The sequence below is a fragment of the Pseudorca crassidens genome, chromosome 4 (assembly GCF_039906515.1).
Source record: "Pseudorca crassidens isolate mPseCra1 chromosome 4, mPseCra1.hap1, whole genome shotgun sequence".
Taxonomy (NCBI): Eukaryota; Metazoa; Chordata; class Mammalia; order Artiodactyla; family Delphinidae; genus Pseudorca; species Pseudorca crassidens.
The window spans coordinates 128,222,067-128,234,555 of record NC_090299.1 but is presented as its reverse complement, the minus strand read 5'-3'; the positions used below and the strand labels follow the sequence as shown (position 1 = coordinate 128,234,555).

Below are 12,489 nucleotides of genomic sequence, written 5' to 3'. Positions count from 1 at the left end.
CAGGTAAAATGGGGTATCATTAAGCTACCTGGTAAAACTATTCCCTAAAAATTTAAGAACATCAAATAGTTTAAAGCAGGTAGAGTGTGTATTTTATCTGCTAGCTATTCAAGCATTCTGTCTGTTAACAGAGGAAGAATGGAAAGAAAGGTGAAAGAAGCATTCAATTCTTTATTCTGCTTCTGTGCTAGCAATTCTTTAGTGACATTTGCCTTGGAATTAAAACTAATTCACTTATTTATGAAGGCATGCTTTATTTCTCTGCTGTTTAGAAATTGGGTAATCAAGACAAGTTAATACTTAGATCTGGGTCATCATAAAAGTTGCCTCCAAGACAATTTGGGAGAAAAAATTATAGTTGTAGTTATAGACCTGCATTATATGTTTTTAACAATCTTTTTAAAATTAGGCAGCATCATTTTTTTGAATCTAATAATTACCCTTTCTAGTTCAATGTTATGTCTCTTGGATTTCCTTCAAATTGGAGGAATAGTAATATGGTAACATTTCTAGAAAAATGTTTTTCTTTTAATTTTTGAACAACCTCTATGGCCAAAATCAAGTGACTATCTACAGGATCTTTGAAATAAACTGACTTCTAAATTTAAGTATTGCTGTCATTGCTGTATTTTAAAATGTATTTTTGATTTAGTTATTCATAAAGTTGTCTCATTTTTACCATTTTTTAGAATCTGTGAGCTGCTTGGTATATATGATGAAGGGAACTTTAGCTTTTCAAATGCTTGGACTTACTTGGTTATAATAAATAATATGTCACAGTTGGTAAGTAAATACTCATCTTAACTGTACTAAATTTAGATCTATAGTGCTAAATTTTTTTAGGGAAAGTCTCTTCTGGAATAAAGCTTAATTGTAACTTTAATATTGAACTTCATCTGTAGGAAGAACTTGAAACTTTAACATGTATCTTTATACATATATAAAGATATAATATCTTTGTTGATTATCTGGTGACTTATACACTGACTCGTTGATTATGTTTTTTCATTTGATTCTGGTATTCATTGCATAGTTATATGGATATGTCATAAATAAAAACACAATGCTCTCCTTTTAAATAAAAAGCACATATCCTAGGCATATTGAGTAAGAAAAATGTTTTATTGGTATATGACAGTACAGGGTTTGAATTAAAATGGGAGAATAAAATTCTCTCATATATTTGGAATTGAAAATTGAGAATGCCAAGTTTTTAAAAATGATGTTATAGAAACTGAAATGCTCCAAAGATATAACTATTGGATCCTTTCAACTTAAGAATGTGGGGCTTCCCTGATGGCGCAGTGGTTGAGAGTCTGCCTGCCGATGCAGGGGACACAGGTTCATGCCCCAGTCCGGGAAGATCCCACATGCTGCGGAGCAGCTGGGCCCATGAGCCATGGCCGCTGAGCCTGCCTGTCCGTAGCCTGTGCTCCGCAACAGGAGGGGCCACAACAGTGAGAGGCCCGTGTACCGAAAAAAAAAAAACAAAACAGGAAAGTGCATTTTATTGAAAATCTTTCATTAATGCTTTCAGCAAAATAATAGTTTAGGTGCAATGGCATGCATGTGTGGTATTAGAAATTTATAATAAAAATCAAATGCTTGTGTATTCAAAGCTTTTCAATATGTTCATATTCTCTGGAACCAGTAATTCCACTTCTGGGAATGCCTCAAGAAATGGCCAGAAGTACTTTTGCTTTCAGTGTGTTTGTATATAAAGCCTATTGTTTGTTAATTGCAAAAGCCTGGAAACAGTCCAACTAGTTAAATATACTATGTACCTTCCATTGGCCAAAACACTAGGCTGTTATTTAATGAAATATATGGAAAAGGGCACTTTAAGTGGAAAAAAGAATCAGGCAACAAAATTTCATATTTAGTTGGTTATACCTGCTAAAACCCACCTTATGTGTAGAAAGAAATGGTTGGATGATGGGACCATGCTTTCATATTCTAAAATAATTTAAATGAGCATTTTATAATAGGAAAAAGTAAACTTTTAGGGAAATGTTCATTGTTATGCAACACTACGCTAATTACAACTGATTTCTAAAAATAGTTAATGTCTTGAGCATTTATCTTTAAAAAGTAAATTCAGCTGGATTAACATACTGCCCTCAAGAAAAATGGTTTCCCTGATTCCTTACTTTCTGATTTCATGGTCACAGTTTTATTGAAGTAGTACTTATTTAATGTGTTCACTTATAAATAATATGCATACAATTAGTAGTTAGTAAGCTCAGCCCTTATACAATGAACGGTAATTTGTGTATAAAAGCCATTAACAAGCAGATAGATGTTTTTATTTTGGTTGAATGAGAGCCTTTTCTTCCACTCATGGCAGTCACTTGTTCATTGTGTTCTTTGTGGGCTTCTGTAAGTGAACACTTAAAACCATTTTCAGGGAAGATGTTATACATCTCTTCTGAGAAATTTCATACTGTATATATTCATCCACAGTAAAATATAAAAGCTTGTTGTCAATCTAAAAATAGCAAAATAAAGCGTAGAAAATTTTGCCTGAAACATTACTCTGTACCAGGTCTCTGGTCTATAACTTTAATATCAATATCTCTAATACCATATTTAGTTATTCTTATTTAAGAACTTTGTTTGTTTCTAGTTTGCCATGTATTGTCTCCTCCTGTTTTATAAAGTACTGAAGGAAGAACTGAGTCCAATCCAACCTGTTGGCAAATTTCTTTGTGTAAAGCTGGTGGTTTTTGTTTCTTTTTGGTAAGTGTTGCTTTCTCTTAAATGTTCTCATTTTCTAAAGGGCAATAAAACTGTTGATTTGGAAGGATTTTTAAAAGTCTTAATATGGAAGATGAATTAAAATGTCTACTTAGCTTTCAAAAAGTTCATTCTTTTAGCCCTTCTTGGTTTTTCATAAAGAAATAATTAGATGGTCACTGTAACATTTATAAAAAGAAAACAGTTTGAGACACTAAATGTCTCAACACTAAAAAAAAAATCATGGTCTCTTTATATAAGAGAATACAGTTTGGAAGATAAACATCATGTAGAATATTTAATGTGAGGAAATGTTCATTAGTAAAAATACTGTTTAAAACAGAGGGCAAAACTATACATGGTCCCAATTTAGTAAAGGCGTGGGTGATAGGGGCCTAGAAACAAATACACCAAATTTAACAATATACAAATAATACAAAAAGGGGGGAAAGAAAAATCCCTGAAATCCTACCACCCAGCATGAATGATTGACGTTGTAGTCCCCATCATTTTATATAACTCCACAGAAACACAAATACATACTATAAAAACTTGTAGAACTCAATGATACATTCAGTAGATTGCAGTCATAGTTCTTTGTAAGTACAGTGAGGATGTAATTTTGTTTGGGTCTTTTGTTTTCACCTCATATAGTATTCTGATATGTGGATAGAACTTTGTAACCAATCTCCTATTGACATTTAGGTTGTTCCTAATTTTTCTTTACCATTACAAGCAATATTGAAGTGAATATTCTTGTATATAGATCTATGAAAGCTTATCTATCTCATTTTAGCTGTTTAAATTTAACCTAGGGGCAGATGCCTAGATTTGCTTGAAATGCTCAATATCACTCCCCATCTTGGAGTCAGAGACCCCTTCTGAGTTTGTCTCTAGTTCCAGGACTTCAAACAAGACTGGTTTCAAAATGTTCTTTAAAATAATCTGAGTAATCAGTTGATACATGCATAAATAACATATAAGTATCTGTTCTTTATTTCATTTTAAATTCCAGTTGTACAAGGTGTTAGGCATTGTCTATGTGTAGGAAGAACTTAAAACCTAATTACTGTGCACACTTTCAAAACAAAAAACGACTATAAACCACGTACTGAAGTTCTAAGAACACATAATCAAAATTCATGTGATGAAACTGTACTAGAAGTAAATTTGTAAAACAAGTATATTTAATATAGGTACACAGTGTCTTCAGGAATACACTGTAAAGGCAGGGTGGCGGTGGTCCACAGGTTGTGCTGGGGTTTAACTTTTTAAATGGCATATTTTTAAAGCAACTGCTCATTTTATGCTTGATATAGATTTGGCGTTTACCTTTTCCTAACATATAGGCAAGCAGTAGTTATTGCTTTGTTGGTAAAAGTTGGCGTTATTTCTGAAAAGCATACGTGGGAATGGCAAACAGTAGAAGCTGTGGCCACAGGACTCCAGGTAAGTAATGCTCTCTCTGAATTCAACAGAACTTTACTATTTGTTAAGCATTTTTACATGTTATCTCCTCAGCCTGACCACATGCAGGCTATGGAGCTACTGCTATCCTCACTTCACATGTGAGGAAATGGGGGAGCCCTAGAAAAATTGGTCACAGTTACTAATTTGTAGTAGAACCAGGAACAGAACCTAGATTTTGTTATTCCTACTCTATTTCACTTTATGCATTTCTCCTCTAAGTCCTTGGACAGTGGAAGAGAATGCATTGTACTTGGCAAAGAAGTACTTGATTGAGGTAGTGCAAAATAGAGTTAAACTTTTGGTGTTTTGTGTTTTTTTTTTTTTGAAGAGGTCAAAAATAATTTTGGAAAATGAAAAAATGAATACAGTCTTGTGGGAAAAAAACAGCTGTTGGTACTTAAGTACTTTTGAAAAGAGAGAAAGATAGTGCTTTCCCTTTTGACCTGCAAAACTAGATTTAAACTCCAACATGGCTGACATTGTTGATATTGTTGTTGTAGGACTTTATTATCTGTATTGAGATGTTCCTTGCTGCTATTGCTCATCACTACACTTTCTCATATAAACCGTATGTCCAAGAAGCAGAAGAGGGCTCATGCTTTGACTCCTTTCTTGCCATGTGGGATGTTTCAGATATTAGGGATGATATTTCTGAACAAGTAAGGCATGTTGGTAAGTACCAGCCATTTAATTCATTCGAATAGGCTATTGTAGTTCTCCTATCAGGTCTTGTTTAAGAGGTGAAAAGACTTCGTGTAAAGCAGTACCACAGTAAGGCTCTCCAAATTGGGAGGAGGGAAGCGGGGAGCTTATTTTTAGCATGGCAAGTTTATAGTGGTAAAAATAACCAAACTTTTGGCTAACTCAGAAACCTTTATGTTACTTTAAAGGAAGGACAGTCATGGGACATTCTAGGAAAAAGTTTTTTCCTGAGGATCAAGATCAAAATGAACACACAAGCCTGTTATCATCGTCATCACAAGATGCAATTTCCGTTGCCTCTTCTGTGCCACCTTCACCCATGGGTCACTATCAAGGGTTTGGACACACTGTGACTCCCCAGACTACACCTACTACAGCTAATGTATCTGATGACATATGTAATGATACTACAGGAGAGAAAAAAGACCCTTCAGATAAGTCCGTGGCCTCCTGAACAGTGTGCAGAAGCTGTGCTACTACCACGTTATTTCATTACCTGGTATCCCATTGCTCAGGATTTTGTGCTTGGGACAAGCCGTTAATGATGGAAAATTTCAACAAAACGGCGAAAACCAGGTACAACTACTGGATTCATACAACTAGGTTTTGTATATCACAGATAACCAGTCTAAATATCCTAGACTTAGACTTGACTTCTTAACACTATAGAGTATCACGTACTCAAATGGAGGAAATGACTACTAAACGTTCTTGACATTACAGTGCTCTATCAAGAGGAGGACGTTAAAAAAAAAAAGTGCTTTCTACCACCGCTGCATGAATATAATGCTCTGGAATTAGCAGAAAGTGAATTCAGAAATATGAATTAGTGGAACTTAATCATAATCATGTGCCATATCTGCTTACCTAACAATTATTTCTCTATTTCTCAACTGGATGTCTTTCAATAAATAAGAATTTATCATTTATTTTCTGCAACTTTTTATATCTCTCATTCTTTCAACATAGACCCTTAATGTTATCACAAAAAGTTCATGATGAGAGGCACAGCAGAAAAAAATTAAGTCCAAAAAATTAAAGGGTTGAAAATCATATACCTACAATGAAAGAGGCCTATATCTTACATTCCTACTAGGAGAAATATCTGACCTAATCTATTAATCTTAAAACAACTACTGTCTAAAAATCATATTTGCACCAATGTGAACAGATAAATACGTTATCCAGGACTTTGAGATGAAAAGAATAAAGTGGATGGAAGAGTGGAAGAATAAATAAGAAACTTGTGATAGAAACAGAGTCTGCTTTTCCTCAGTGCTACTAAAGGTGTCAGCAAATGTAAATCTCAGCTGAGTCGTCTTAATTATTTATCAAACCACAGTCAGAAGGCTTATAGATGCTATTTGGGAGAAATTTATTACTTAGGATGGAGTTCCTCTAATTGTTAATCACAGCCCATTGGGTCTAACATTTTACACTGAAAATAAATACAGAAAGGGCCAGAGCGGTATGTTGCAAATAGCAAGGATAAGTATCATTTCTCAAAACTTATGCTTTATATATTTAAGCGCATATACATACACACACACACATACACAAACATACCTACTGGTTCACAGTCATTAGATACAAAGTTTTTATTCTGTCCATTATTATAAACTAAACATTTCTATTGAAAATAAAGTTGGGCAGTATAAGAGGCAAGGAGAACAGGCAGTGTGAAGAGAAGGTACATCTTATTTTCTGTGTGGCTAACCTACAGAGAGCACACAGTATATACAAGGCATGATAATCTTCTTCCTTATTAATCTCCCTATTTCAAGTCTTTAAAATCTGGACTAATTATTTTTTTCTTTCTGTGTATTCAAATCAAAACTTTGAAAAATAACTGGTTTAGGTTTAACTCTTCCTTGAACTTAATTTATCAGCTTAAAATTTTTTCTTCGCCAAACGTAGACCACGAAAAATACTGCCTCCTAAGATTTTATTTTGTCCCTCTTTTACTCTTTTAATTACATTTAGTCTAGAGCTTAAATTCTTACTCAGGTTTGCATACCCAAAACACAAAAACTGAGATGGAGGTTCAGAAGTATTTTACTATTTACAAGAAGCAAGCTTGGAATTTACAGATAACCATAAACCCTCAATCTAAAGTGGAAGCCAACTTTTTGAGGTATCCCCACTATAAGTTTGGATTTGAGAAAAATAGCCAAGATGTGAAAAAACTGAAAATGAGCCTCAAAATTCCTTATATTTATAGCTCTAGAGTACAAACTAACAGGTTTGGCAAAATTTAATCTATAGTAAGTAAAACCAAGCAATAAAAAGTTTCCTAATTTGAAAAATTAATGACAGCCTTTTCCAGTAAGGAAGTCTGCTGCAATATTTTTGTAATCATGCTACTCTTTAATTTAGGATCTTTTAAATACACTTTATTAATGTCAGTTTTTAAAAAATATTTGACCATTACAAGGACTTAAATCTTTGTACCTCCATTTTATGATTACAATCCCACTACTAATTCAGACTAGAACTGTGTACTTGCTGCTCTACTTCCACCTTTTTTCATTAGAAAACTGCTCTTCATTGCTTTACTGTGATGCTGACGTTGCTTTTGTGGTGCTGGACGTTGAGTACAAGTTCGTCTCCCATTTCCACCTGGATGGGATTATCTAAAACAACTGCAGCTTGTTTCCAGTGGGAGGATTCACTGGAAGTATCCAACCTAATCTCATCGTCAAGGTACATATGATACCAAAAGGGAATGGCAGTCACTTGTCCAGATTTACATATGCATACCTAGGAAAATTAAGAAATCATGAAAATTTCATCAGAGTAAACAGAGCAGACTTGGATAAGTCTTTGTCTTTGTAGCTTTAGATCCAAATTTTATAAAGGAATATATTTAATCACCCAATTCAAATTAATACCAACCTGTTTTATTCACTAATATTTACCCAAGCCCATGTTTGGATATTGTTCAGAAAATTTAAGTCTTCAAAGGAAGTGGCTAAAACTATTTTATGTATGTAAAGTAGTATATAGTTTAAGATAATTCTGAATATGACAAGAGTAATCATTTTATATTACCTTTACTTCTCTGTTAGAGGTGTTCAAATATGGCGTCATTAAGTCTAGTCTTAAGAGTTCCACTGGTTTGCTTAAAGGTATACAGGGCAGCGAGGATAGGTCCAAAAATACACGTATAGGTACCTAAAGAAAGTATAAAATTTTCACTTTTACTCAATTCTTTTTTTGACCAAGTCTCGTTAAGTTTCCTGCTTTGTACTTCGCTCAGTATGATATAGTGCTTTTGACATCTATTACCTCATTTAATTCCCACATCAACCTTAAGGCATAAGGACTTCCATGATTCCGTTTTACAGGAAGAATGAACAAACCAAGGTTTGAGGCTGGTTAAATAATTTTCTGTGATTTCAATTATCTATAGATTCTTCACTTGGATGAAAGCAAATTTTTACTTAACCAGGCAGCTCCAAAAAGTTTAAGCCAAGGATGTGCTTATGTGTGAAAGATGAACTAATAAGCAGATAGTACAGTAAGCCCCCTACATATGATCAAGTTCCGTTCCAAAAGCACATTTGTTAAGTCCAACCAAGTTAGCCTAGGTACCCCACTAACACAATCAGCTATATAGCACTGTACTATAATAGGTTTATAATACTTGTCACACAGATAATGCATAAAAAACAAGCACAAAAAATAAAGAGAACATTTTTAATATTATAGTACAGTACCTTGAAAAAATGATCCAGTAATGTCTGGGTAGTAGCTCTTTTTTTCTCATCACAGATGAAACAGTAGCACTGGATTGCATTCTGAATGGCTGCTGCAACCTTCGTGGTACCATTCTACATTCGAGTCCTCTGCCTCAAAAACTAACAGTGCCCCCCCAAATAAAGAAGATCCCCTTGCCACTTCCTGCACTGTGAATCTCTTCCGTTCTTCAGTCTCTTCTTCCTCTTGTCTCTCTTTGTCCTTTCTCTGGGTCGAAGAGAATTCAGGAAATTCCCGGGCAGCTACCGTATCCGTACTCACTGCCTTGCCACTTTTACACTGTGAAGGTTGGCTCTAGCCTTGAACCGACGAAACCAGCCATGGCTGGCATTAAAAGATGTGCCCTCTGATTCTTCGCCATGTTTCCTCTTCAAGTCTTCATAAAGGCTTCTAACTTTCTCTTGCATCAGCATTAAGCTGAGCGGGACTTGACACTGATGCCGATCCTGCCTCCACACGCTGAGAAGTTTCTCCATCTCCTCCATCACTTTCCCACGCTGCTGCTTCGATATTATTGACATCATCGGCACAGCAGACCTCACATGTTCCACGATCTTGTCCTTGTTCTTTAGAATCATGCTGATGGTTGAACGATTCACGGTATAAGAATGAGTGACGTCGACCATCTTTTCGCCTCACTCCACTTTCAACTGTTTTCTCTTTTGTTTCCATCGTTATCGCTTGGTGCCTTCTTAACAGTACCAGCTACATCACCGCTGCTTTTACGCTTGCTTCCAGACATCTGGGCTTGAAATAAAGATACTGTACCACTGTACTCTATACAGTACTGTAAAGTACACAAAAGCACAACCACTTGTAGAGGATGCACGCACGTGACAACGTACGCCAGACACATGAACTAACTTAAGTGACTGGACATGCGAACGCACGTTCGCATCTTTGAAAGTTCGCAACTTGAAGGTTCATATGTAGGGGACTTACTGTACAACATTAATTATTGAACTGTTTGAGCAAATATGCCAAATTCAGCCAAACAGCTAATAGTGGATTTCATTTTGAAAATAGGTTATTTATCTAGAAGGCAGTGGTTCTCAACTTTGACTGCAAATTAAAATCACCTGAGGAGCTTTTAAAAAGTCCAACTGCTCAGGCCACACCTCAGATCCATCTGGAGTTGGGATCCAGATACCGGTAGTTCTGAGTACAGTCAAGGTTGAGAACCACTGCTATAAACTGTTCCATCAATTTTAGTAGCAATGGACACTTCCTACTAATAACTTTTAGCCTTCTCATTTGAAATAGAAAGGAAACTGTTTAAAAAGTGTTCTCTTTCCTTTAAATATTAGAGAGCAACTGTTCATGGTGAGAAAGGACACATATATCAACCTCTCCCTGGGCATCCTTGAAGGCATCCAACGTTTCCTCCACATAAAAACAGCAATGCCATGCCATTTCCAGGACTCCTGCCCTGTATCCCTATTTGTATCAGTCACCAGAAGAACAGCCCTAGATTCCTGTGTCACCTCTCATCACCTGCACTCTAATCCCCACACAGCTGTACCCATCCCTCATAATCTGTCCTCACTTGTTTCTTAACCTAGCCTACTGGACACTCCTGTCATCTTTGCTAATTCCTTCTTAGATTTCCAATGTAGAGCTCATAACTTTGTGAGTTCTCTAGAATTTAGTTCTCAGCCCTCTTCTCTTTCTACACATCCCCAAGGTGATTGCATCCCATTATTCTGGCTTTAAATATCATCTACCAAATCTGACTGCCCGATTTACATCTCCAGGCTAGCTATTTCTCTGAATTCTTATCCAACTGCTTAATGACCCCATAAAAACGTGAAGCACAACCTGATCCTCCTGTTATTTTCCCCATATCAGTAAATGGCAACTATCCTTCCAGGCGCTTTCTCATACCCCATGTCCCATCTATCACAAAACCTACCTTCAAGATACATCAACCATCTGACCCCTTTGCAACACATCCATTGCTACCACTCTAGTCTAAGTCACTACCACCTCTCTCCTGGATTACTGCAGTAACCTTATGCCTCTGCCGGCTCTCCATGGTGGTCTACTCCCAATACAGCAGCCATAGCAAGCCTTTCAAAACAAGTCACACCTTATCACTCCTCTGGTCGATGCCCTCCAGTTGTTTTCCACCCCTTTCAGAGTAAAAGCCAAAACCTTCACCACGACCTCTACAGGAGGCTCTACAGGATCTGGCTCCTAATACTTTTCTCACTGCATCCTTCATCCGACTCTCCCTCATGGTTTCCTGCTGTTTCGGAATACTCCAATCATGCTCTTGCCTCAGGTCTTTGCACTTGTTGATCCTTTGACTTGTATATGGTTTGCTTCCTTATTTCTCTCTGGTCTCTGCTTAAATATCACTTATCCTTGAGTCCTTTCCTTAGGCATTACCTAAATAAAATAGAATATCCCATCCCTCCAACTCCCATTCTCCTCTAGCCTTCTCACTTCTCACCATCTATCATACTAATCTTTCTACTCCTTTGTTTACTGTCCATCTCTTGTCTCTTTATCGGCAATTTGTATGTTAGCTCCATGATATGTGAAAAATATATCAACCATGAAACATAAGCTGTGAAGGAAACGAGGCTATGAGATGGGAGGCAGGGTGAAAAGATGGCAGGATTAAAATATCATAGATTCTGATGGAATCGAAGAATTGCTGATGTCAGGATCGGGAGAGAATAAGCTAGAAAGATAGGAGATGGTAGTATTTTGGGACCACACAAAGAAATAATTTAAACTTCTCTGTCTTCTGCTAAGTGTATTTTGTTTATTAAACTCTCCAGAAAAACTAAGTAAATAAACTAAAACCTTAGTCTGCTCTGAAAAAATCATTTACTCAACAAATTTATATTTGTTTAGCAAGTATTGTTCATGGAAGATCTAACAATGCATATTCAAGAGCTTACCATCTATAGCCTTTTGATAGAAGGTTTAGATATCACTCCTTTAATTCGGTACTCAACATCCCACTTCCCAAAATGTCGCTTTGGCTTACACAGCAGATCCCACCTATTTCCAACCCCACACCTCTTCCCTAGACATTCCATCCACTCCCACAGTTATAACTCACAAATTTTATTTTGCTGCTAGTAGCTCTGCCAGCACTAAATCCTTGTTTCCCAAAGAGCAACTAACCCCTTTCCTAGGCTCCTCCATTCCGGCTCGCTGCAGCCTGACCGCCCAGACGTTAACTGCTCACACCTGTCACCTGCCAGCCGGAAGTCTCACTGTGATTAAGGGTTCATGTTTAGAACAGATGTCTCCTTCTGGCGGCTGCTTTTATAGACAAGGAGCACACTTTTTCATAAGACTAAACCCAGTACCCTATTTTCCATTTACAACAGTGGTTCCGAGCAAAATCTATAGACTTTTGTCAGTAGGAACAACAGAATTCCTCAGCTATACTAACCCCTAGGTTGATTTTTACCAGTAGTAAGTTCCTTTGCTACAGAAAACTGATTACCATCCCAGTCCAGCTAAACATAGTGACTATAAAACTACAGAGAGATAAGGCAGACTGTGGGCGACAGCCAAGTGGTTGAACTCTTCAAAACACTTACCCGAAACTGGTTAATAAAAGGTGCGATATTAAATCCAAGAGTTCGTTCTGTTCCCTGCACAGCGTTCTCCTCCACCAGTGTCTGCGATTCCACGAGCAACCCAAACATCAGCATGTACTGGGGAAAGATCTTACCTCCAGACTGTAGCAAACACCTGGAGGAAGGAAAAGTGCTTTAAAAAGCATCCTGATTCTCCACGTTCTATAAGTATCAATAACTAAATCATGACTAATTGGGGAGCTACAGATAGTATATA

The 12,489-nt window shown here is 36.6% G+C and overlaps 2 protein-coding genes across 2 annotated transcripts in view; one reads left to right on the top strand and one right to left on the bottom strand.

Moving 5' to 3' along the window:
* Window positions 1-5,837, top strand: part of TMEM184C (transmembrane protein 184C) — a 31,483-nt gene extending 25,646 nt beyond the window's left edge. Inside the window, exons 6-10 of the mRNA XM_067736728.1 lie at window positions 690-783; window positions 2,627-2,739; window positions 4,086-4,185; window positions 4,707-4,878; window positions 5,097-5,837. Coding sequence (XP_067592829.1) covers window positions 690-783; window positions 2,627-2,739; window positions 4,086-4,185; window positions 4,707-4,878; window positions 5,097-5,362 — 745 coding nt within the window. The 3' untranslated portion in view covers window positions 5,363-5,837. The remainder of the gene's footprint in view (window positions 1-689; window positions 784-2,626; window positions 2,740-4,085; window positions 4,186-4,706; window positions 4,879-5,096) is intronic.
* Window positions 5,838-6,403: 566 nt separating this feature from the next.
* PRMT9 (protein arginine methyltransferase 9) overlaps window positions 6,404-12,489 on the bottom strand; it is a 28,101-nt gene continuing 22,015 nt past the window's right edge. The window contains exons 10-12 of the mRNA XM_067736727.1: window positions 12,234-12,387; window positions 7,960-8,082; window positions 6,404-7,668 (exon numbers count right to left, since the gene is read on the bottom strand). Coding sequence (XP_067592828.1) covers window positions 7,453-7,668; window positions 7,960-8,082; window positions 12,234-12,387 — 493 coding nt within the window. The 3' untranslated portion in view covers window positions 6,404-7,452. The remainder of the gene's footprint in view (window positions 7,669-7,959; window positions 8,083-12,233; window positions 12,388-12,489) is intronic.